Raw genomic sequence first — 27,406 nt, 5'->3', positions numbered from 1 at the left:
TTCTTCTAGCTTATAAAATTTTCCCTCTAAATACATCACTCTATCAGAATGACATATTCTGGCCACCCGTTGGAAAGACGAGATCTCCAGTCTGCTCTCTCCTTCCAACTTCTCCCCTCACTGTTTATCTTTCTTTATTGCTTTTCTCACCTGCTTCTTGGCATATTACACATTTTACATATTGATTTCAGTCTGCCTCCTTTCACTGGGCTGGAAGGTTCATGAACCTAGCGTTGGGTGTTATCATGACTAAGGCTCTCTGCCCAGTAACCACACTATGCCGACAGGAGATAATCTGCCCATGTCAAACTGCGTGGCTTCCAGCCACTTACAGAGACCTACTAACCATACATTCGGAGCAAAATTGGGATAAAAATACCGATACGATAGGATCACCCTAAGGATCACCTGAAGTTATCCTGAGCCAGGCACACCTATAAACACCTGTGTTTTTATTTATAACCCAAGAAAGCAAAATGCATGGAATTTATGAAATACAAACTGATAATCTTGGATTATGAAATAACTTATTAAATATTTGGATTGAAACTGATTTAAAGACACAGCAAGGGTCACTGGAGGCTAGGATACGTTCATTAAAAATGTCACAGGCCACATTTCTAAGTGAGAAGAATGCTGTAGGGACCATATCTAAACTAAAGCTAACTTTGTTGAATCTCAAGGTACTTTTTTATAGCCGGTGAAGAAAAAAGGCATTTTAATTTATTTTTACCTGACTGAATAAATGTACCTAGAGAGAATAAATTTAAGAATCATTAACATATGCAGGCAGGTACCTGGTAAAGGGCTGTATAGCTCTGTGTTTCCCTTTTAATTACTGACATAATGATGGCATTAAAGTCCTGTGTATAAAATCAGTAAATGTCACAAAGCTCAGAGGGATACCTCATACATTTAATGATGAAAGGCAGCATTCCAAATCATTTTAATAAGTCAGAAAACCAGGTTATATAATGATGTATTTTTACAATAATAACTTTAATTCACCTTGTTTGGTATCAGGACAAACAACAACAACAACAACAAAAGCCACCTTAATTACCCATGTACACTAAATGGCTACGAACATTCATGTGAAAATATAACAATGACATTTTGATGAGTAAAGGATGGGTTTACACACCGACACTGTAAATGGATTGCAGGGGCAGTAAAGTCATACAAACTTCATATTCATTAATAATATCGATGCAGAGATCGGTGGACTAGAGTGAACACCATTTTATAGACAGCTGTGAAGTCTGAACACCCTGAGAAAGTGTGATAAAAATTGAGGATATTTAAGCTAAAAAATGCAAGATGCATCAGACAGCTGAATGGTTATTTTGAGAAGCTCTACTAGCTTATTCATTGCAGTCTCAGAGAGCAGAAAGAACCACAATGAATAAAAATTTTGCAAAGTGTGTTTTTTTTCTTCAATATAAGTAGTGGTTTTGTATTAATCCAAAGCAGCACAGAATTGAATGGACCATCTTATAAAGCAAGCCCATCCCTGAAAATCTGCAGCCTTGAGGCAAAAAGATCGTTTCAAAAGATTAGGTCTCTCTATTTTTACTATCAGTTTGAAAGTGTTTTCTTTAATAGATTTTTAAGGAAAGTCCTGTGTATTTCAATTGTAAAGTAAAAAACAAAAAAACAAAAACCAAGCAACAACAAATAACATACCCCCCCAAAATCACAAAGACAAAAAAACAAAACAAAACAAAAACATGTATTTGTACTGTTATCGTGGATTTTAAAGGGAGGTCATGCATATTTCAATTGGAAAGTAAAAAACAAACAAAACAAACCAACAAAAACACCACAAAGACAAAAACAAAAAACAAAAAAATAAAAAACAAATACTTGTACTGTTAGCCCTTGGCACCCATTAGAAGACAGGTGAATTAAGTTCTTCTAAAGTTAATTATCTTCTAAATATTACAAGAGACCTATAAAACTGTTTCCTCTCAACTTGTAGCACTATATTGAGTGGGAGCGTGGGAGCACTGGGACAGAAAGGTCACAATCTTTGCAAGAAGGGAAGCAAATGCAGTGCGCTGAGCCCCTACTTAGTCCTGTGACGTGCCCATAAATTAGACATAACTAGGTCACTTGGAACTCTGGCCACTTTTAACTTCAGCTCCCTATGCAACTGTGAGTAACATGGATAGGCCTTAGCTTGCAATAAATCCTAAACATAATGGATCACATTGAAGGCCAGAATTCCCGGTGGCTCATATAACACACATTGTAATCTCGCCTTGGAATGGATTCTATTCTGCTGTATAAGAAGGTCATAAATATATCAAGTCTGGTTCTAGTCAGTGAGAGCTGAGGGACTACAAAATGCTTAGGAATCTGTTAGGGAAGTTTTAGGTTATCTTTCCTACCTGCTGGCAAAAATAAGTCCTGCCAATTTTTTCTTCCCTAATTCTCTTAAATTGCTTCATACATAAAGAAGAAGAAGAAGAAAAAACACTGTGTATAAATTTTTGGGCTAATTACTTAAAACAACTACCATTTTCATATACCTAGACATGCCAAATACTCTCCTGATTTAAAAACGAATGTTTAACAGAATATATGAATGCATATTTATGTTAGCCTTCCTGTGGGTATGGGTCTTGATATGCATAACTTAAGTTTTGGAAGGACACATACCAATGGTGGATGGAGGTTATCTCATGAGTGGGTCTGAGAGTAGAAAGTAAGGAAAGAAACATTTCCAACAAATATGTTGAATTTTGCAATGTGAAGGAAGACAAAAATGAAAATTTTTATTATACGTTTTTCAGACAATCACTTATGATTTAACATGCAGAGTAAGGTTTTCGTAAGAAATTTACTAATGTGAACAGTGTTGATTATAGCATTCATCTTCAACCCCAGGGGAAATGAGTTTTCTCTAGAAACCATGTTATTTAGAGGCCTTATGGTTTAAAGAGAAAACAAATTTTAGCCAACCTATATAAGACTTGATTCTATTTTTCCTAAAATGAAGGCCAATTTTATTCAGTCCACACCAGAATGAAAGGATTTTGTCATGATTTGTCTTCCTATGTATTTACTACCTTACTACCTTTACAAAATGAAAAATCTTCATTATTTCACAAATCAACTGGAAGACAGTGAAAGGAAGTAAAATACAGTATGTTGCAGAAATTTGTTTTGTTTTTGTTTTTAACATTTTTTAACTTATTCATTTAAAAGAGATACAGAGACAGAATGAGCACAAGCAAGGGGAGAGACGGAGAGGAAGAAGCAGGCTTCCCACTGAGCTGGGGCCCAACCTGGAACTCAATCTCAGGACCTGGAGATCATGACCTGAGCCGAAGGCAGATGCTTAACCATCTGAGTCACCCAGGTGACCCTAGAAATTAGTTTTAAACAATGAAATGAACTTAAAGGAAATGGCTGGCCAGAGTTATGAGTGTCCCTCACAAATGAAAGTTTCATAGTAAATGATATATTGACATAAGTTGTCTAAAGAAGAAAGTGCCAATTTGATAATATAATTAGGATAATGTAACATCTAGAGAAATCTTTCATAATCAACTCTTAAGGACTTTCAGTTTAGTTAATTGTATTTATTAAATTCATAATTCAGTGTGGTTTGGGATTAATATGAAGCAGTCTTGTGCAGTAAGCAAATCCCATAAAATTGACATGACATGAACATAAAAGTAAAGCAAGTCAAGACATTTTGAAGGCTTTAGAGTTTAGAGCAAGAAACTACATACTAGCGTAACATACAGAAATCTTTTATGTAAAGAGTGGCATTTAAGGCATGTCTTGGTAGTAGATGACATTCAACTGATGGCAGATGGTAAAGGTAATTTTTTAGGTATAGATTAAAAAGAGTACCAGGGAGGGGCCCCTGGTTGGTGTAGACAGTGAAGACTCTACTCTTGGTTTCAGCTCAGGTCTGATCTTTAGGGTCATGGGATCAAGCCCCATGCCAGGCTCTGCACTCTGCATGGAGTCTGTTTGAGTTTCTCTCCCTCTGCCCCTCTACCCACTCTCATTCTCTCTCTCACAAATCAATAAATAAATCATCAAAAAAAAAAAAAATCAGAGTACCAGAGAAGGCCTGACTACAATGAGAAGGCATCTACTGAGAAGGTTGGGACTGTGTTTGGGGCACGGAAGGTACATCAGGTTGGATCATGATATATGGTGAGAGGACTGTGAGGAGATTGTTCCAGAGTCCAAGCAAGCACTGAGAGGCTCATTGTACAGCTGTGCTGTTGGCAACTGAGGCCTGCAGGCCATAGAAGAGAACATGGGGAAGCCCAGTGATGACATAGTCGCTGGGGGGGGGGGGGGGGGCAGAAGTCAAAGCTCAACTAAGTGCAGTTGCCAGCTTAGAGGCTGGAAGATGAGAAGGTGAGATGTTTGGGACTTCTATGAACATGATTTCCCTCTGCTCAAAGTTTTTAAAAGTTTGCCCAGAGTTTTGCGATAAGTGTAACAGGACTGTGCCAGAATCATATTTTTGTTTCTACTATTGTTTTAATTATCCATGTCATTATGACCATTACTATCCCATGCCCAAAAGTGATGAGGGGATATTGGTCAGGTGAGACACTCCTCTGGATTTCAAACATCTCATGCGATGTTTCTTCATTACTGAGATCTACTTTTCATGCCAGATAACATATTTTGGTTGTTTTATCATTTAAGACTCTTCATTTTACACCTTTGCATTCTCTCTCTCTCTTTTTACTGAAGGAAATGTAAGGAACTTACATTTTACATAAGTAAACAGAAATAAAAATAGAGAATAAAAAAATAATGACCATCAGAGCAAGACTTATGAACCAACTTGAAAACTGTCCAAGACTCCTATGTATACCATATCATAGAGAAGTTCTCCAGTTAAATGCAAATATGGGAGGCTTGAAAAGCTTTACATTTTATTTTCATGCTCAGAAATTTCCATAAAGATCATCTGTTATTTTGCTTATTTTTACCATTGAATCTTAAAATATTTACTTATTTATATTAGATTTTCTTTTAGTTATATGCAGCCATACTGTTCAAATACTCCCATTAAGAGATAATTTATGGCCTCAATGAACAAAGTACAGAAAACATGATTTATAATTCCTTCTTGGGGAAACACAGTTTCCCCAACCACTACAGAAAGAACAGGTGGAAATGAACATGAATCTAACAGGTGGGGGGACAAAATTAAAAGTACACAGAGGATTCTGATCTGCAGGAAGTAGAAAATGCAACATATACACAGAGAAATGTGGCGATTAGAGATCATGTGGTCCAAGGACACGTAGATTCCTCTGTCCCTGATACACTGGCAATATTTCTTCTTCTTCTTCTTCTTCTTCTTCTATTTTTTTTACAATTTTATTTAATTATTTGAGGGAGAATGAGAGAGAGATAGCATGAGAAGGGGGAGGGTCAGAGGGAGAAGCAGACTCTCTGCCGAGCAGGGAGCCTGATGTGGGACTCAATCCCGGGACTTCAGAATCATGACCTGAGCCGAAGGCCGGTGCTTAACCAACCGAGCCACCCAGGTGCCCCACATAGGCAATATTTCTAAAATCAAATTATTTTTCATGTCTATGATGTTAATATTCTTAATATTCTTCACCCACTGACTTGAGCTCATTTGGAAGCATTTTTGTGCCTTCCTTATAAGCCAAAGAACTTTGAGTAAAATCAGAATGTCCCTATACAATGATCTGAATATTCTGTCCCTCTAAAATTCATATGGGGAAATCCTAATGTCCAATAAGATGGTATTAGGTGGGAGGGCTTTGGGCTGACTGACAAATATGTTTCAATGCAGAAAATATTCAATGTTAGGTGTGATTTAAAATGTATTACTTCAAAAAGGCAAACATACCTTTATTATGCTACCTATAAAAAATATTTTGGGGAGATGAAGGTAAGAGGCAGAAGTTCTAACATCTGGTGAGTTCCATCATCTACTTCTTACTTCCCTTTAACAACATGAATCAGGTGATCAGGTGATGAGATTAATACCTTTACAAAAGAGGCCTCAGAGAGCATCCTGGTTCTTTTCCAGCATGTGAGAGTACAAGAAGTCTGTAACCTGGAAAAGACCCTCCCCTGATCTTGATGGCACCCTGGTTCCATACACTTAGCCTCTGGAACTATGAGAAATAAATTTCTGTCATTTCTAAGCCATCCAGTCTGTGGTATTTTGTTATGGCAGTCCAAATGGGCTAAGACACTTAGAAGAGCTTCATTGTATTTGAAAAGCTCAGTGGAAAAAAATTCCATGAACATAGTATTTCCAGAGCAATTTTCTCCTAGGAAGTGCTAAAATAAATTCTAACCTAGTGATATAACATGGAGGTTTGGTAGTTGTTATTAGGGTCAAACCTTGATTGTTGGCTGTTTTGCTACTCAGAACATTCACATTTTTTGTTATGATTCATTATATTCACAAAATGAACAATGCTAAGAATGTTGGCAACCACCTAAAGAACTTGCATATCAGGAAACCCGGAGAATGCAGAGGTAGGTATGCTTATATCAGAAAACAGAAAGATTCCAAAATACAGGCTGTAATAAGAGACAAAGGGCATTACATAATGAAAAAGAGGCGATCCAATGAGACAAGATAACATCTGTAAACATTTATGCAGACAATATAGGAGCACCTAAATATATAAAGTAAATATTAACAGACCTAAGGGGAGAGATAGACAGCAATACAATAATAGCAGGGGACTTTAATGCTCTACTTACATCAATGCATGGATCATTCAGACAGAAAATCAATAAGGAAACATTGGCCTTGAACAACACAGTAGACCAGATGGACTTAAACACATACAGCCTATTCTATCCAAAAGCAGCAGAATGTATTTCTTCTCAAGTGCACATGGAGCATTACCCATGATCAATCATATGGTAGGCCTCAAAGGAAGCCTCAATAAATTAAAGAATGTTGAAATTATATCAAGTGTGTTTTCCAACCACAATAGTGTGAAACTAGAAATCAATGATAAGAAGAACCCTGGAAAATTCACAAACACATGGAGATTAAACTATATGTTACTGAACAACCAATGGGCTAAAGAAAAAAATAAAAAGAAATTTAAAAAAATAATACTGTGAGGCAACTGAAAATTGAAATACCACATACTCAATTCACAAGATGAAGAAAATGGAGTTCCAAAAGGGAAGTTTATAGGGATAAATGTGTACAATAAGAGACTAGAAAAATTTCAAATAAATGATCTAAGCTTATACCTCAAGGAGCTAGAAGAACAAATGAAACTCAAAGTTAGTACCAGAGAGAAAATAACAAAGATCAGATAAGAAATAAATGAAATAGAGAATAAAAGAGACAACAGAAAAGGTCAACAAAAACTAAAACTACACAAAGACACCACAAGAAAAGAAAGCCATCAAGAACTGCAAACTGACTTGATGTCCAAAATAGATTTGTTTTGAAAAATAATCTCCATTTATTCATCCAGTAAAACCCTATGCAGCCATTAAAAATGATGATATATATACATTCATCCACAAGGATGGAGGTATATTACAAGTCACATTTAAAAAGCAGGCAGAAGGGTGCCTGGGTGGCTCAGTGGGTTAAGCCTCTGCCTTCGGCTCAGATCATGATCTCAGGGTCCTGGGATCGAGCCATGCATCGGGAATCTCTGCTCAGCAGGGAGCCTGCTTCCCTCTCTCTTTCTGCCTACTTGTGATCTCTCTCTGTCTGTCAAATAAATAAATACAATCTTAAAAAAATAATAAAAAATAAAAAAATAAAAAGCAGGCAAAAAAGGGCATCTGGGTGGTTCAGCCAGTTGAGGCTCTAACTCTTGGTTTCAGCTAAGGTCCTGGAGTCCTAAGTCTGAGCCCTGCATTGAGCTCCATGCTCAGCGGGGAGTTTGCTTGAGATTCTCTCTCTCCCTCTTCCTCTGCCCCTCCCCTCCATGCTCTCTCCCTTTAAAATAAATAAATAATTCTTTTAAAAAAAGCAGGCTGAATGTATTATATACAGTGTGATATAAAGACATATGCTAACATATGTGTGTGTATATATATATATATGTATATATACACACACATATATATGCTTGAAATAATATACAGCAGGATGCATATTAAATACTTTCCTTAAATGGAAGAGCAATGTTTGTACCTATGCTTTTTATTTTCTGGTTTTTCTACCATAAGCATATATTATTTTATAATTAAGTAAAATTAAAATTTCCTGTTGTGATTAGATTTGGACAAAATGCACTGATGTACCACACTCTTTTCCTAGAAGCAATAATCTATGCTTCACATAAAACAGATGGGCACTGGGTTAAGAATTTTCAGGAAAAAAGCCTTTAAACTTTGATGAATAAAGCCCTAAAAAGCACTGTGGCATCAGGGAAAGCAATTCACAAGAATTTTAAAAATTCAAAGGTTAATGTAGGACATGGTAAACTGCACTGATGTAAGAGATTGTATTGAGATTTATTTTTTCTGGGGTACGTGGAGATCACTTTCTATTAAGGGATTTGTGGCAGACATCTAATAGCTAGGGGAATGCATTAAGACCACACAAGTTACAAAAAGAAAAAAAAAAAGACTACAGCAAGTTACTCCAGTGGGTTGGGATAGATAAGAGTACAAATTCAGTAAGTAATTCCTTCCCTTGGTTCTATCTACAATTCCTGATTTTGAGATGGAAGATCCTCTAACCTGAGCTGAAGGTAGATGCTTAATGACTGAGCCACCCAGGCACCCCTCATCCTCTCTTTAGCTACTGTGTTCCTGTGATCTCAATGACTGTATTTTCAAAATCAACATACTGCACATATGTGAACCTGTGATTTGATTTTTATTTATAGATTCTTCTGTACAATATTCACTTTATAATTAATATCCTTTAGGTGTCCTTGACTCCAGCATCTTTAGCTAATTCAGGTAGGTGTCTGCTGACAACGCTTTAATTTACAAAATATCTTGACAAATGTAACTTGACCATAGCATTCCTAATTGAAAGGGGCATTTTAAGTAGAAGGAAATTAGTTTTGATTACTGTGTTAAAAACAAACATACAAAACAAAACAGCCGAGATGATTCTTTAAGTGATACTTGTTTTTGCAATTATTACCTGCAAGTCAGTCCTTATTCGAGCGTATTCCCATGGTACTGTTTTTTAAGTTTTGCTAATATCCAATAAATGCTGCCCTTATCAGAAATAGAAAAATAATACTAGGGAAGTGGATACTTATCTTTCCAGGTAAAGATAATTTTTGGTGCATAATATAAATAATGTTTTAGGTTGGAGACAGAGATCCCAGTTTATTTATACTGAAGGATATTCTTTCTCTCTACTCACAATTCAGACCCAGAACTTGTGCTTTTAATCTCAAATGAAACAAAAATGTTTTCAAAAAAGAAAATGATTTGCCAGCAAAACAGTAAATTATTATAATTAACTATTAGGTTAAGAAAAGGAAACAACATAAAATAACAGTGGCCTAAAAGAGATACATATTCTATAATTCTAATAGGTTACATTATAAGATGCATGGGACTTAGGGATGAATGGCCCTGAATAATGCTAGTACAGGATGCTTGTAGGTAGTACAGCGGGGGGCACTCTCCCAGCTTGCCAGTCTGGCCCATTATCCAGACTGCTCTCACAAAACTTAAGACTTCGAAGATAAACTAAGCCAAGACAAGATAACAACTGCCCTTATTCCATTTTACACCTTCCAGGTACCCATCCTGAATTGTGTAGTATGGGGTAGAAATGATGGGTTGTGATAGAAGTACATAGTGAGTGTGGGGTGGGGGGGCTCGAGACAGACTTCTTCTCCTACATGGACCCTCACAGTCCCACTCCCCCTCTCCACTGTGCCTGCCTTCCATGACTGCGACCATGGCTCTGTCACTGAGTGCCCCTGCAGCCCCCAAGAGGACAAAGAGAGCCCATCCTGGTGGGAGAGTCCTGTGCATGGCCCACCTCACAACCAAGCTCTGAGAGACTCTGAACTTTAGATGTAAAATAAATGAGGGGCCCTCCACCCCACACCGTATTGTAAAGTGAATCATAAATTCGAGAGACTCAGGTTCTCCAAGTGCTGAATGCCTGACATTTGGATTTATAGTCTGGAAATTCGGGAGTAGGCATGTTGAGATGCGCTCCTAAGGTCCCCTATAATGGCTATCATAGCTACCACAGGGTGCGACACACACATGCTTCTCTGGACCCAAGACAGGAATGCAAAGTCCACTTCTTCAGAAGAGAAATAGTCAGTGATTTTGGCAACTTAGCTGTTCTTCATAACAGAATACCTGAGTTATGCTACCTTAATACCTAGGTCACCTGCCACCGATGGACTGGCAAGGTACCAGGAGACTCGTGTTCACCTTCTTTGAATGTCTTTACAGTTCAGGAAACACAGGGCCACACACTCAACCCTCAACTCATGACTGCCCTTTGTGAGACCACCTCCTGGGCTCAGCCCATCTCACCGCATCCTCAAGCAAACCTGAGCTGCATTCCCAGACTCAGTGTGGGTCCTCACCCTGCTTCTCCTACTCTTCCAACTCTACCCCCAACTTGTTCCTGGATTTCAGGGGGAAATACAATGGGTCTCTTAGACACAGACAATCCCTTCCCTCCTTATTTTTCCTTCCAGGAGTTAAAAAAAAAAAAGTTTTTTTTGTTGATAAACATAGAAAATCATGTCCAATTCTATAGAGAAAGTTTGATATGCTATCAACAAACACATGCAGTTACTTATACCACAATAGGTTGTGACATGGGAACAAAGGAAAAAAGAGTCACTAACGTCTCTATCCAGAACTCGGCCCGTGCTGTTCAGAAAGAGCATTTGCCTCACAGGGTCCAGCAACACCCAGTAATCCACATTGTCCTTTAAGGAAAGTTCAATGGTGGGGTCTGGTCCTCCAGCAGTCCCTTTGATCAGCATGTTATCCACCAGAATTGTACCTGCAGGCCAAAGACAGTTATTTGAAAACATATGCTACTCATACAGATTCTTGAGCAAGATCATATTCTTAAGCTCCAGGTGACTGGCAGAAGACATTCAGCCTTATAACTGGCATGATATAGAAAGTGTCCTGTCTCCAAAAAGCGAGATAACTTTTATTCCACTATTTATAAATGATATTTTTGGGAGATGAGGGTGGCAGGCAGAGATTGAACCGCTTGGTGAGTTTCATCATCTATTTCTGGTTTCTCTTTTGACAACTTCAATCTGTTCCCCTCCCTGTCCATCACTCTGCATAGGATTGATCACTGGATTTCACCCCAAACAAAAAGGAAATGCCTGAGATACAGAGACTGACCCTTCAGTTCACTCAGTAAGACTTCTGATATGAAAAGAGACAGCCTGAAAATTAGAGAAAGGATGAAAAGGAAGAGATAAAGTAACAAGATCTCCCATGGTGAGAACTGCTTCTTTCTTTTTTTATCTTAACGCAAATCCATAAAACGTAAATTAATGTGAAAGACAAAACGAGTGGGCAGACATAAGACAGACTTCATTCTTCTTGCAGACGCATCTTGGGTGCTTGATCAAAACAGCAGAATGTTCCAATGGAACTTGTGGGTCCTTGCTTTCTTACTATCTTTTCAACAGGCTAAATTGTAGACATGGGTTGAATGAGTTGAAAAGACAGCACATCTCTAACCTTGCCTATTTTGTTAAAAATTCCATGCATTCTGCAAGTTGGATGCAAACAGCAGTGATGTGATTCAAATCCCATTTTTTCCCCCATATAGCAACAATCCCTCTGCCAAACAATAATGCACTATAGCTTAGGGCAATCATTTTCAGCCAATCCATTTTATTAAAATTATGGCATCCAGAAGAGAGGGGGCTATGCAAATAAAAATGTACCCTCCTAAAAACATTAAAATAAATGGCATATATCTACAGAACTCACTGCCTTAGGAGAGCATACAAGAATATATAGATAATCCATAAATATAAATCTAGCTTGAATAACAATGCCAAATGTATCTACTGCACTTTCTTAAGGCATGGAATTGGCCTACATGTTACATCATTGCAGAGACACAAATAAAAGGGGCGGGGTCTCTTTGGAAGATTTTCTCAGCAAATTAATAGTAACTAATAATAATTAAAGCTATACTATTTTTCTTTGTAATAGTATTATCAATGAGCTTCATCTATCTGGGGAATGTTGAAAGAAACCATCTTTTTGTAGCAATAAATCTGAATTATGTTTAAACACATATTCACACACCGGCATTTCTGAATGGCAGATTATCTCCTTCTACCTTTTTCATATAGTAGTATACACACCTGTAAATAGGGAGTGAAACTGATCCTTCTATTTTTTTTTTTGAAATGAAAACTAGATTCCCTATAGAAAATATGTCCCAAAGTACAACCCAACAACGATGGCATTTTCTGACCTGGGAACGTGTTCGAGGCCTAAGTACACACTCGTTTCAAAGCACATCACACCACTAAGCTTTGAAAAATGATTTCTTAAGTAAGTCAATCTGTAATTAAGAAATTAAATTAGATTCTATTTTCTGATGAAGAAAAAGACAGAAAGGTACAGCAGGAGATAGGCTAACAGCATTCAGGCCTGGACTCTGCCGTGCATTGTAGCAGAAGCAGCAGGCTTCCTGGGACATGCAGAGGGAGGGGAAGGGAGTCCTCCTCTGTGGTCCAAATGGATCATAACCAGAGAAACTTGGGATCATTATATTAACGACAATTAACACAGTAAAACTGAATCTGTGTACCTGGACTTATACTTTAAAGATGTTTAATTTTCATGGAGAAGATCCAACTGTTTTCTGGCTCCCTCCTCAGCCCTGTGTTCTTCCATGACTGGAACTCAGCAAGAACTGAGTTACAAGGGCTAATGTGCCAAAAAAAAGCAAGAGTTTCACTTTTCTTTCACCAGAACACACCTTCATGTAGCTAAAAATCTCTCCATACTTTCATAAGCCATGTCATCTTGACTGAAAGTTTGGAGAAGAGAGAGCACAGAGCACAGCTGAGGGAGGCATGAGGTAAAGAGCACCATTTATTTATTTTTAAAGAAGGAGGAGGAAGAGGAGAAGGAGATATTCACTCTGGGTTCCCTGGAGAGCCCCATCTTCCATCTTCTTCCCAGCAGGACAGGTGACACCTAGCTGAGGCCAACTGAGGGTCCATCTGCAAGCCAGCCTTGGGGATGGCCCTTCTCATGGATCCAGGGTTTCCAGCCTGGGCAGCCTGTGTCCTGAGCCAGTGCTGGACATTTGGAGAGAGCACAGTGCTTTGGTTCCTCTGTTGTTTTGCAAGCTTCCTCCTTTTCCAGTAAAACCTTTTGTTTAACCTCTTCTATGTGATATTGAAAATCCTGACTCCATTTTAATTATAAAGACACAGCTACATGAAAAGTGAAAGGATAGGATACACAATACAACAGTAAGAAGAAAGCTGGATGGCTCAGTTATTATCGGAGAATAAACCAGAACAGAAGATATTCTTAGAGGTGAAGAGACATATTTCATGAAAATAAAGGGATCAACTAATCAACAGGTGTTAACCCAAAAGAGACCTGTCTTGCAGAACACAGTGCCCAAGATGGGATCCCTCTTATATGAAAGTTTTCTTTTGTCATAATAAAAAATGACTGCAATCAGGAGAAAGGAATTAAATGTAGTTCAATATTCATGTCATAGAAGTTAAGAGAGGGCTGGTCCTGGAACTGGCAGACTCCAATCCTAGATCCACCCCTTACCAACCATGTGAGTATGGGTAGACTACTCAACCCCACTCACCTGTAATTTCTCTTTGCTACAAAATCTGTAACACCATATGTAGGTACCTGAAAAAAAAATGTGTTTTGTGTGTTCTACTGTCAGAGCACTATCCAAAACTACAATAATAATAAAAAAACAAGCAAACAAACAAACAAACCCCCAAGAATAAAGCAAAACAAAACAAAAAACACAATAAAAAAGTAGAACAGTTAAATATTTAGTGATTTTTCACCAAACATCATAGTCATTGCTTTCCAGCCTCAAACATTGGGGTTTGTGCTTCTTCCTTCAGAGAGTAGGTATTTAGGGGTGCCTGGGTGGCTCAGTAGGTTAAGTATCTGACTCTTGATTTCAGCTGAGGTCAGGATCTCAGGTCTACAGGATTGAGCCCCATGTGGCACTCTATGCTCAGCTCAGTGAAGAGTCTTTCTTTCCATCTCCCCCTGCCCCTCCTGCCTACATGCTTAGGCTCCCTCTCCCTCTCTCTCTCCAAAATAAATAACTTAATCCTAAAGAACAAAAAGTAGGGATTGAAGGTGATTTGGTTCCAAATAGAGACATTTTTTTTTCATCAAAATTAAAAACTTGATCCAGTTTTTAGCTATCTTCATTTATCTATTAATTTAGGTCAGAGAAATAAGTCTGCAATTGCTTCCCCTATACCCACAGCTTCTCCAGATGGACAGATTATCCATCAGTTATAGACACCAGTGGGGACTCTATGTGCACAAGTAAGGAGGCTGCAGATCTTCAGCTTTTTTCTGAAGATCTTCTTACACAGCTAAGTCTTTCCTTTTGATTATGAAAAAAGATTTTCCAGAATATTTCACAACATGAGTATACTGTGAAATAACTTATGAAGCAATACCATTTCCTCATTATAGCAATGCCATTCCCTACTTACCAGCGTGCATGAGGTAAGTGGCACCAAAAAGAGCCCGGTGGGTTGTTGCAATGACTGAACTCAACAATGTGTATGAAGTACTGATTGCAGTCCTTGGAACAGAATAAAGACTTGAAAAGTTTCAGTTTACTGATGTTGATGTTACTAACACCATTTTGAAAGAGAAACTATCTGAAGCTAAAGCAAAGTGACTGATTTTATGTCCCAGACTTCTTTACAAACAACATCTACTGTTCATTTCCATAGCTAGGTTATTATGTTTGGTCAATGCATGGCAAGGCAGCAGTCTGGAAGAATTTATATGGACTCAAAGATTTGAGTCCCAAATAATCATTCTAGGAAGTCAGAAGGTAGAGAGAGAATGCTTTCTGTAGACGAAAGGGTAGAGAGAACCTCTTACATCCAACTGAGGGCAATCTGTCCAGGCCCACCATTACTAGGGGGTGGTACCCACTCTTTCCATTTCCTCACCACAGACAATTCTGACTTTTCTCATAGAAACTCAGATTAGATTTGATGCCAAGAAGGGCTTACTAGTAGCATTCTTTAGATTGAACACTTTCTACTCAACTTTATCACATGTTTGCTTCTATAGGAACTCAAAGCAAACACACACACACACACACACATATACACATTAAATTAGATATAAATAGATATTATGTTAGTATTATTTATATTTATAATATGTTATATTGTATTATATATTATATTTATATTTTATATGAACTGTATGTATTTATCTATACTATATATAGTATAAATAAAAATTGGATATTTAATATTTTTCCTGTGAAAGTTATTTGCTTCTTTTGATAGGCAGTTATAACACAAATGAATTATTCTCTGAAAATTCTGTGGAGGTGGCAGTGGGAGGGGGTACATTGCTTTCCTAATTAACCTAATTCAATGAAGCCAAAAAAGTAAGTTCTACAGGGAAAGAGAGTCATTGACTGTTTGGGTTCCTTCCAAACATTAAAATAAAGAAAATCACTCTGTCCAGAACACACTAGTTGTTGCTATAAAACAATTAATTATTCAAAGGTATATAACAAATATGGATTGCATAAAATCTCTTGCAACGACCTCTCCCCAGTTTAAGCCAATTGGCAGAATGCTCAGCTACTGCATCATCTAGCCAGAAGGATACACTGCATGTTACTGGCTACAAATGGAAACATAAACAAAGCTACCAAATGCACATTTTGTGACTGAAACAAATTTGAAATTTAAAAAGTGAAAAAGTAGCAATCTGTAGTTTTTCAGTGAGGTTAACCAATAAACACTGCCATGATATATATCTGGATTCCAAGATTAACGGGCTAAGCAAAACTCTCATCAAGCTCAAATCTTTGTCAAGACTTTCCAGGAGTTTCCTGGGAATAGTCCCTCCACTTCATTTTTTCCACACCTCTGGGACTACAGTTATATAAATTACTCATTCCAGCTCAGTCTACATTTTTTTGTAGCTAGATTATTACTTGGTAAACTCCTAAAGGGAAGAAATACATGTGTGTTCGATAACTTCATAAAAACCTAAATTTTGAAGATGGCAAAGGAGTAACAGGTTGAGATGACATCAGGTAGCAGGAGATCAGCTAGATAGTTTATCGAACCATTCCCAACACCTACAAATCCAACAGGAGATCGAAGAGAAAAAGAGCAGCAATTCTAGAAACAGAAAGTCGACCACTTTCTGAAAGGACCTATGGAGCAGTGAATCCAAAGCAACTGGAAGATAGACCACAGGGGAGAAGGGCTGGCTCCTGGCAAATGGCAGAGCAATGGAGCACAAAATCAGAACTTTTAAAAGTCTGCTCCACTGAGGGACATGGCTCCAGAGGCTAAGCTGGGGTGGAGCCCACGTGGAGACAGCGTGGTCTCAGGTCCCGCAGGGTCACAGAAGGATCAGGAGTGTCTGAGTGTAGCAGAGCACACAGGTATAGAGCGGGGACGCTGGCTACAGAGATGGAGCCAAGGAGAGAGCTCTCAAGTCAGGGGTTACGTTAAACTGTGATCCATGGCACAGTCAGGCCACTGCTCTTTGAGCAGGGACCCCACAAGTGGCAGATCTGGGGACAACCCCCTGGAAGAGCGGCAGGGATCTGTTGGGCTTGGAGACTCCAGGCGGGCTGCATGCCAGAGACAGAGATGCTTGGTTACAGGCTGGGTAGGCTTGGAGCATGGCCAGAGACCAGGGAGGCAGGAGTGATTGAGTGCTTTTCTCTGAGGGCGCACCGAGGAATGGGGCCCCGAGCGCTCGGCTCCTCTGGTCGGGAGACTGGGAGGCTGCCATTTTCATTCCTATCCTACAGAGCTCTGTGGAAAGTGTTCAGGGAACAAAAGCTCCTGAAAGCAAACCTGAGCAGATTACTTAGCCCAGCCCCTGGCAAGGGCAGTGCAATTCTGCCTCAGGCAAAAACACTTGAGAATCACTACAGTAGGGGCTTCCTCCAGAAGATCAGCAAGAAATCCAGCCAAGACTAAGTTCACTTATCAAAAAGAACAGTAGAATTCCAGAGGAGAAAGCAAAGCATGGAATTCATGGTTTCTTCCCATGATTCCTTAGTCTTGAAAAGTTAATTATTTTTTTAATTTTATTTTTTTCTATTCTAATTTTTTTAACTTTTATTCTTACCTCTTTTAACATTTTTTAACTAGTTTATCTGAACAATACCTTTCAAAAAAAAGAACAACCCTTTTTGAACCTTCATTTTTATAGTCATATTTTATCCTTCATTGTATCTAACTTTATTTTTTGTATACACATAGGATTTTTTCTTCTAAAAAAAAATATGGAATACAACTTCTTTTAACAGATCAAAATATACCCTAAATCTAGCACAGGGCCTTGTTCCAGAATCCAGCCTGAGGAAATTCTCTCCACTTTCTTTTTCTTTCTTTTCCCAACCAACTTATCAACTCATTTTTTAGAATTTTTTTTTTTAATTTTCATCTTTATAGTCATATTCCATCCCTTCATAGTGTTTACCTTTGTGTGTGACACACACACACATATGTGTGTATATATATGCACACACACATATATATATATATATTTTTTTTTTCATTGTTTAAAATTTTGGGACATAGTTTCTTCTAAGAGACCAAAATACTCCCAAAATTAAGTGGGTGGCTCTGGTCTATTCACCAGTCTAATATTTATTTTTTTCTTTTCTTTTTTTTTTCTTTTTAATTTTTTTTTCTCAACTTCTTTTAACCGCTTTCTTCCCCCCATGATTTGGGGTATCTTCTGATTTGGTTAACACACATTTTCCTGGGGTCTTTGCCACCCTTTAGTATTTTATTCTCTGCTTCATATATTCTTATCTGGATAAAATGACAATGCAGAAAAACTCACCACACAAAAACAAAAACAAAAACAAAAAACAAAAACAAAACAAAACAAAAAAATAAAATAAAAAACAAGAGGCAGTACCAAAGGCTAGGGAACTAATCAATACAGACATTGGTAATATGTCAGATCTAGAGTTCAGAATGACAATTCTCAAGGTGCTAGCTGGGCTTGAAAAAGACATGGAAGATATTAGAGAAACTCTGTCTGGAGAAATAAAAGCCCTTTCTGGAGAAATAAAAGAACTAAAATCTAAGCAACCTGAAATAAAAAAAGCTATTAATGAGGTGCAATAAAAAATGGAGGCTCTTACTGCTAGGATAAATGAGGCAGAAGAGAGACTTAATGATATAGAAGACCAAATGACAGAGAATAAAAAAGCTGAGCAAAAGAGAGACAAACAACTAGTGGATCATGAAGGAAGAATTCAAGAGATCAGTGATACCATAAGACAAAACAACATTAGAATAGTTGGAATTCCAGAAGAAGAAGAAAGAGAGAGGGGAGCAGAAGGTATATTGGAGCAAATTATTGTGGAGAATTTCCCTAGTATGGCAAAGGGAACAAGCATCAATATGAGGAGGTGCAGAGAATCTCCATCAAAATCAATAAGAATAGGTCCACACCCTGTCATCTAATAGCAAAATTTACAAGTCTTAGTGACAAAGAGAAAAGACTGAAAGTAGCCCAGGACAAGAAGTCTATAACATAAAATGGCAAAAATACTAGATTGGCAGCAGACTTATCCACAGAGACCTGGCAAGTCAGGAAAAACTGCCATGATATATTCAGAATGCTAAACGAAGAAAACATGCAGCCAAGAATACTATATCCAGCTAGGCTATCATTGAAAATAGGAGAGATAAAAAGCTTGCAGGACAAACAAAAACTAAAAGAATTTGTAAATGCCAAACCAGCTCTACAGGAAATATTGAAAGGGGTCCTCTAAGCAAAGAGAGAGCCTAAAATAGTAGACCAGAAAGTAACGGAGACAACATACAGTAATAGTCACCTTGCAGGCAATACAACAGCACTAAATTCATATCTCTCAATAGTTACCCTGAATGTAAATGGGCTAAATGCCCCAATCAAAAGACACAGGGTATCAGAGTGGATAAAAAAACAAAACCTATCAATATGCTATCTACAAAAAACTCATTTTAGACCCAAAGATACTTCCAGATTTAAAGTGAGGGGGTGGAAAACAATTTACCATGCTAATGCACATTAAAAGAAAACTGGGGTGGCAATCCTTATGTCAGATACATTTGATTTTAAGCCAAAGACTATAATAAGAGAAGAGCAAGGACACTATATCATACTCAAAAGGTCTATTCAACAAGAAGATCTAACAATTTTAAATATCTATGTCTCTAACAGGGGAGCAGCCAACTATTTAAACCAATTAATAACAAAATCAAAGAAACACATCGACAATAATACAATAATAGTAGGGGACTTTAACACCCCCTCACTGAAATGGACAGATAATCCAAGCAAAAGATCAACAAAGAAATAAAGGCCTTAAATGACACACTGGACCAGATAGACATCACAGATATATTCAGAATATTCGATCCCAAAGCAACAGAATAAACATTCTTCTCTAGTGCACATGGAAAATTCTCTAGAACAGATCACATCCTGGATCCAAAATCAGGTCTCAACTGGTACAAAAAGATTGGGATCATGCCCTGCATATTTTCAGACCACAATGCTCTAAAGCTAGAATTCAATCACAAGAGGAAATTTGGAAAGTACCTAAATACATGGAGACTAAAGAGCATCCTTCTAAAGAATGAATGGGTCAACCAGGAAATTAAGGAAGAATTCAAAAAAATCATGGAAACAAATGATAATGAAAACAAAATGGTTCAAAATCTGTGGGACACAGCAAAGGCAATCCTGAGAGGAAAATATATAGTGATACAAGCCTTTCTCAAGAAAGAATAAAGGTCTCAAATAAACAACCTAACCTTACACCTGAAAGAGCTGGAGAAAGAACAACAAAGAAAGCCTAAACCCAGCAACAGAAGAGAAATAATAAAGATCAGAACAGAAATCAATGAAATAGAAACCAAACCAAACCAAACAAAACAAAAGACAACAGAACAAATCAATGAAACTAGGAGCTGGTTCTTTGATAGAATTTATAAGATTTATAAACCCCTGGCCAAACTTATCAAAAATAAAAGAGAAAGGACCCAAATAAATAAATTCATGAATGAAAGAGGAGAGATCACAACCAATACCAAAGAAATAAAAACAATTATAAGAACATATCATGAGCAACTATAGCCAGCAAATTTGACAATCTGAAAGAATGCAAGCATTCCTAGAGACATAAAAACTACCACAACTGAACCCGGAAGAAATAGAAAACCTGAACAGACCCATAACCAGTAAGGTGACTGAAGCAGTCATCAAAAATCTCCCAACAAACAAGAGCCCCGGGTCAGATGGCTTCCCATGGAATTCTATGAAACATTAAAAGAAGAATTAATACCCTTCTCCTGAAACTGTTCCAAAACATAGAAATGGAAGGAAAACGTCCAAACTCGTTTTCTGAGACCAGCATTACCTTGATCCCAAAACTAGACAAAGATCCCATTAAAAAAGAGAATTACAGACCAATATCCTTGATGAACAAAGATGCGAAAATTCTCACCAAAATACTAGCCAATGGGATCCAACAGCACATTAAAAGGATTATTCACCACGACCAAGTGGGATTTATCCCAGGACTGCAAGGTTGGTTCAACATCTGCAAATCAATCAATGTGATACAATACATTAATGAAAGAACAGGAAACATATGATACTCTCTATAGATGCTGAAAAAGCATTTGACAAAGTACAGCATCCTTTCTTAATCAAAACTTTTCAAAATGTAGGGATAGAGGGTACATACCTCAATATCATCAAAGCCATCTATGAAAAACCCACAGCAAGTATCATTCTCAATGGAGAAAAACTGAGAGCTTTTCTCCTAAGCTCAGGAACATGGCAGGGATGTCCATTATCACCACTGCTATTCAACATAGTACTAGAAGTCCTAGCCTCAGCAATCAGACAACAAAAAAGAAATTAAAGGCATCCAAATCTGCAAAGAAGAAGTCAAATTCTCACTCTTTTCAGATGATATGATACTATATATGGAAAACCCAAAAGACTCCACTCCAAATGTACAGGAATTCAGTAAAGTGTCAGGATATAAAATCAATGCACAGAAATCAGTTGCATTTCTATATACCAACCACAAGACAGAAGAAAGAGAAATTAAGGAATCAATCCCATTTACAATTGCACCCAAAACCATAAGATACCTAGGAATAAACCTAACCAAAGAGGCAAAGAATCTGTACTAAGAAAACTATAAAGTACTCATGAAAGAAATTGAGGAAGACACAAAGAAATGGAAAAATGATCCACGCTCATAGATTGGAAGAACAAATAATGTGAAAATGTCTATGCTACCTAAAGCAATCTACACATTTAATGCAACCCCTATCAAAATACCATCATTTTTTTTCAAAGAAATGGAACAAATAATCCTAAAATTTATATGGAACCAGAAAAGACCTTGAATAGCCAGAGGAATATTGAAAAAGAAAGCCAAAGTTGGTGGCATCACAATTCCAGATTTCAAGTTCTATTACAAAGCTGTCATCATCAAGACAGCATGGTACTGGCACAAAAACAGACACATAGATCCATGGAACAGAATAGAGAGCCTGGAAATAGATGCTCATCTCTATGGTCAACTAATCTTTTACAAAGCTGGAAAGAATGTCCAATGGAAAAAAGATACTGTCTTCAACAAATAGTTGGGAAAATTGGACAGCCACATGCAGAAAAAATGAAACTGGAGAATTTCCTTACACCACACACAAAAATAGAATCAAAATGGATGAAGGACTTCATTGTGAGAAAGGAATCCATCGAAATCCTTGAGGAGAACACAGGCAGCAACCTTTGACCTTAGCCACAGCAGCATCTTCTTCCTAGAAACATCGCCAAATGCAAGGGAAGCAAGGGCAAAAGATGAACTATTGGAACTTCATTAAGATAAAAAGCTTCTACACAGCAAAGGAAACAGTCAACAAAACCAAAAGACAACCGACAGAATGGGAGAAGATATTTGCAAATGATATATCAGATACAGGGCTAGTATCCAAAATCTATAAAGAACTTCTCAAACTTAACACCCAAAGAACAAATAATCCAATCAAGAAATGGGAAGAGGACATGAACCGACACTTCTACAAAGAGGACATTCAGGTGGCCAACAGACACATGAAAAAGTGCTCAACATCACTCAGCATCAGGGAAATACAAATCAAAACCACAGTGAGATACCACCTCACCCAGTCAGAATGGCTAAAATTAATGAGTAAGGAAATGACAGACATTGGCAAAGATGTGGAGAAAGGGGAACCCTCCTACACTGTTGGTGGGAATGAAGGCTGGTGCAACCACTCTGGAAAACAGCATGGAGGTTTCTCAAAGTTGAAAATAGAGCTACCCTACGACCCAGCAATCGGACTACTGGGTATTTACCCTAAAGACACAAATGTAGTGATCCGAAGGGGCACGTGCACTCAAATATTTATAGCACCAATGTCCACAGAGCCAAACTATGGAACGAATCTAGATGTCCATCAACAGATGAATGAATAAAGAAGAAGTGGTATATATATACAATGGAATACTATGCAGCCATCAAAAGAAATGAAATCTTGCCATTGGTAATGATGTGGATGGAACTAGAGGTATTATGCTTAGCGAAATAAGTCAATTGGAGAAAGACAACTATCATGTGATCTCCCTGATATGAGGAAGTTGAGAGGCAACATGGGGGAGGTTAGGAAAAGAAATTAAACAAGATGGGATCGGGAAGGAGATAAACTGTAAGTGACTCTCAATGTCACAAAAAACAAAAACAAAAACAAAAAAAAACAGGATTGCCGGGTCGGGGGAGATAGGGAGAGGGTGGTTGGGTTAGGGACATTGTGGAAGGTATGTGCTATAGTGAGTGCTGTGAAGTGTGTAAATCTGGCGATTCACAGACCTATAGCCCTGGAGATAATAATACATTATAAGTTAATAAAAATTTAAAAAAAAAAGAATGATGGATATTAAGGTTAACATTGAGGAGGGAAAAAATAAAGTGCCCTCCTTAGAAGCTTGAAATATTGGGGCCTTGCATAAATATTCATGAGAGAACTGTAAAATAATAGAATTCTATGTAATCGAGTGCTAAATTGTGTAATATAATATGAGAGAGTTTTCGGCTTTGGGTGAAGAGAGATCACTGAGGGCTTATAGTGTGAAAAAGATGATTTGAAATAGGAGGAGATACTTGGATAGTTTGGGGATAATAGCTGAAGGGTTTTTACTGCAGAGAGTAGAGAAGCATCAAGAAAAAAAAAATGACAGAGATGACAGAGATCCCAACTGGTCTCTGTTGGAACTGATATGTAATCCTTAGCTTCAAGAAAGTCCTTGTGTATCGGCACATAGAGCCCAGACTCTAACTAACACTGAGAACATGTAGCTTTGTTGAATATAAAAAATGTGAAATTGTAAAAAAAGTACATCAAATGATATAATTTCAAGAATATGGATGGCTACTCTGAATTCCTGAATTATGTTCAGTATACAATTTTTTCATAAATGACTTCACCCCATAAGAGGTATTCTTAGTGGATTACAGTTTAATAATATAACAATATGGAGCGTGCATGTCGAGTATATTTTTGTGGGCAATAAATGGTGAAACCTTTCCAAGATGGGGGAAAAAAAAACCCAAACACCTAAATTTTGATTGGGTTGTGTTGGCATATTAAGAGCATATTAACCACATGGAACACCTGCTAAAATTGGAAAATGATCCTAATCAAGTCAACACTGTTGAGACAAAAATGTGCAGAAACTACAAGCATTCTGCTTCGCAAAGTGACACAGGTCTTTACAATTATACTTTATTTACCTCAAAAGAACAAAGCATTGCAAAACCAGCAGCTTTGTTTGAGTGCACCTTACTTACATTATCTGAGTAATGATACTTTCTACTTACTTGTGATATTTTACTTCATGGTGTTTGAGAGGTGATCTATCAAGCCTGGCACAGACATAGAAAAACTTAAATAAGAGGGTTTATTTTTTTCTTTTTTTTTCCTTCTACCTTAACTTCTTCCTTAGAAATTGATATAAATGCCTTGTCATTTAGACCACTGCTAATGTGTGTGTTCTGTTGCAAGTAAAGTACTAAAGAAATGCATATGCATTGTTCAGTTTGGTGTAGAAGTCATATTTATTTTGTTTGTATGTCACTTATCCAACTCAAAATAGAAGCACAGAATTTTATTATTTGTATTATTTTTATTATATTATGTTACTCCCCATAGAGTACATTGTTAGTTTTTTATGTAGTGTTCCATGATTCATTGATTGTGTGTAACACACAGTGCTCCATGCAATCTGTGCCCTCCTTAATACCCATTATTGGGTTCACCCAATTTAGAGCTAGAAGAGAGCCTGCTCTACTTTCTTAATGCATCCATGAGGAAAACGTACTTGATCCCCTTATACCTCCATATCTCCCTAACCCAAACACCAAAATGCCCTGACCAAGGCAGGGTAGCTAATAAACACCTACCTAAGACCAAACCCCAGGTTTATGACTTCATTCTGCAGATCTCCTTTCTCTATGCCTTGCTATCACCCTGGAAATATTCAAACTTTTAATAAAATACAAAATGATGAAAACCATATTAGTTTTGTTTTGAGATCATGGGAAAGCCACACAAAAATACTGTTGATTCACTATTTACAGTTCTGTACTCTATCACTTAAAGGGTTAACATGGAAACAACTCTAAAGTAAGATATAGGGAGAAACTGTGGTGCCTGGGTGGCTCAGTCAGTTGAGAATCTGACTCTTAGTTACAGCTCAGGCCATGATCTCATGGGTTCTGTGATGGAGCCCCATGTTGGGCTCCATGTTCAGCTGAGTGAGGAGTCGGCTTGAGATTTTCTCCCTTTGCCCCTCCCCACCTCTCTCTCTCTCTCAGTCTCTCAAATAAATAAATGAATTTTTAAAAAAGAAGACAGAGGGAGAATAGTAAAATATGATTTTTAGTGACCTGAACCTAGAACTAATTTTCCCAGATTATAGATAGATTATAGATACAGATTATACACACACACACACACACACACACAGTCTTTGACCTTATAGCTTACCACTCATAAAAGAGGAAAGATAGCTGGCATTAAAGATTGGCCAATTAATCTTCAGCTCAGACTGGGAGTACTAGTTTAAGAAGTGAACACACTAACCAGAGACCTTTGGTAAAACCATGATAACTCCATTCTAGTGTGACACAGGGAAGAATCCTGAACATGGAGGGTGGACCCTGAGCTCTCCAGAATCTGGAAAGGCTCTATGGTGGACAGATCCTGTGATGGCTAGCTCTTGATGGGCCATGAGGGCCTTCCCCTTGAGTGACTTGCTTCTAACCAAAAGAATATGGCACCATGGTTAGTAAGATGGTGAAGTAGGAGACCTAATATCATTGGGTTGCAGGAGTTCAGCTAGATAATTATCAAACCATTCTGAAAACCTACAAACTCAACAGGAGATCAAAGAGAAAAGAACAGCAATTCTAGGAATATTCTGGAAGATAGGATGTGTGGAGAAGTGAATCCGAGGCAACGTACATGAAGATAGACTGCAGGGGGAGGGGCTGGCTCCCGGCAAGTGACAGAGCAGCAGAGCACAAAATCAGAACTTTGAGAAGTCAGCTCCACTAAGGGACATCGCTCCAGAGGCTAAGCTGGGGGTGGAGCCCTTGCAGGGACAGTGTGGTCTTAGAACCCTTGGGGTCACAGAAAGGCCAGAGGTAGCAGAGCTCCCAGATATAGGAGTGGAGAATCTGGCTACAGAGACAGAGCCGAGCAGTGAGCTCTTAGCTCGGCATTATTTGAGGCTGTGATCTGAGGGATAGTTGGGACACTGCTCTTGGAGCAGAGACCCCTCAGGTGGCAGATCCAGGGAAAACTTCCTCCCCTGGGAGAAGCAACATGGCAGGAATCTGTTGGGTTTGGAGACTCCAAATGGGGCTGTGCATCAGAAACAGAAATGCTTGGTAACAGGCCGGGTGAGCGCAGCCAGAAACCAGGGAGATGGGAGAGATTGACTGCTTTTCTCTGGGGTGCACAGAGGAGGGCAGCCCCAAGCTCTCAGTTCCTACAGGCGGATATTGGGAGGCTGCCATCTTCATTCCTGTATTCTAGACCTCTACAGAAAGCATTCAGGGAACAAAAGCTCCTGAGACCAAAACCACGCAGATTACTAGCCAGGCCCTTGGCAAGGATGGTGCCATTCTGTCTCCGGCAAAGACATTTGAGAATCACAGCAACAGACCCCTCCCTCAGAAGAAAAGCAAGAACATCCAGCAAAGACCAAGTTCGCCAACCAATGAGATCTGTGGAACTCCAGAGCTGGGGAAAGCAACACATAGAATGCATGGCTTTTCCCCCATGATTTTATAGTCTTTCAAAGACAATTTTTTAAAATTTTTTTCTCATCCTTTTTAAAAAATTTTTCCTCTTTCCTATTTTAAACTTTTTAAACTATTTTACCCTATCAATACCTTAAAAAAAAATCTTTCCAAATTTTCATTTTTATAGTCATAATTTTCATATATTTTCATTGTTATAACCTTACTTTTTGTATACATATATGTTTCTCTTTCTTTAAAATTTTGGGATACACTTTCTTCTAACAGAACAAAATATAGGGGTGCCTGGGTGGCTAAGGGGGTTAAAGCCTCTGCCTTCGGCTCAGGTCATGATCCCAGGGTCCTGGGATCGAGCCCCACATTGGGCTCTCTGCTCAGCAGGGAGCCTGCTTCCCATTCTCTCTCTTCCTGCCTCTCTGCCTACTTGTGATCTCTGTCAAATAAATAAATAAAATCTTTAAAAAAAAACCTAAATCTAGTGCATGGCTTTGTTCTAGTCTCCAGCGTGATGACATTCTTTCCTCTTTTTTTTTTTCTTTTTTAAACCAACTTCTTATCGATTCCCTTTTTAGAATTTTTAAAAAATTTTCATCTTTATATTCATATTCCACTCCTTCATGCATTTACCCTTCATTTTATATATATAAAAGCTTCCTCTCTTTAAAATTATGGAAGGCAGTTTCTTCTCACAGACCAAAATACACCCAAAATGAAGCACGTGGCTCTGTTATACTCACCAATTCTAATATATATATATATATAATTTATAAAATTCCTCCCCCTTCTTCTCCCCACAGTTTCAGGTCTCTTCTGATTTAGTTAGTATATATTTTTCTGGGGTTG

The 27,406-nt window shown here is 38.0% G+C and overlaps 1 protein-coding gene across 1 annotated transcript in view; it reads right to left on the bottom strand.

Moving 5' to 3' along the window:
* The window catches only part of PCDH15 (protocadherin related 15), a 1,265,671-nt gene that overhangs the window by 520,665 nt on the left and 717,600 nt on the right, over positions 1-27,406 (bottom strand). The window contains exon 6 of the mRNA XM_032845308.1: positions 10,812-10,972. Within this exon, the coding sequence (XP_032701199.1) occupies positions 10,812-10,972 (161 nt within the window). The remainder of the gene's footprint in view (positions 1-10,811; positions 10,973-27,406) is intronic.

Source organism: Lontra canadensis, unplaced genomic scaffold, assembly GCF_010015895.1.
Source record: "Lontra canadensis isolate GAN:19392208 unplaced genomic scaffold, GSC_riverotter_1.0 scaffold162, whole genome shotgun sequence".
In the NCBI taxonomy this organism is placed as follows: Eukaryota; Metazoa; Chordata; class Mammalia; order Carnivora; family Mustelidae; genus Lontra; species Lontra canadensis.
This window is presented reverse-complemented; position numbering and strand designations above follow the sequence as displayed.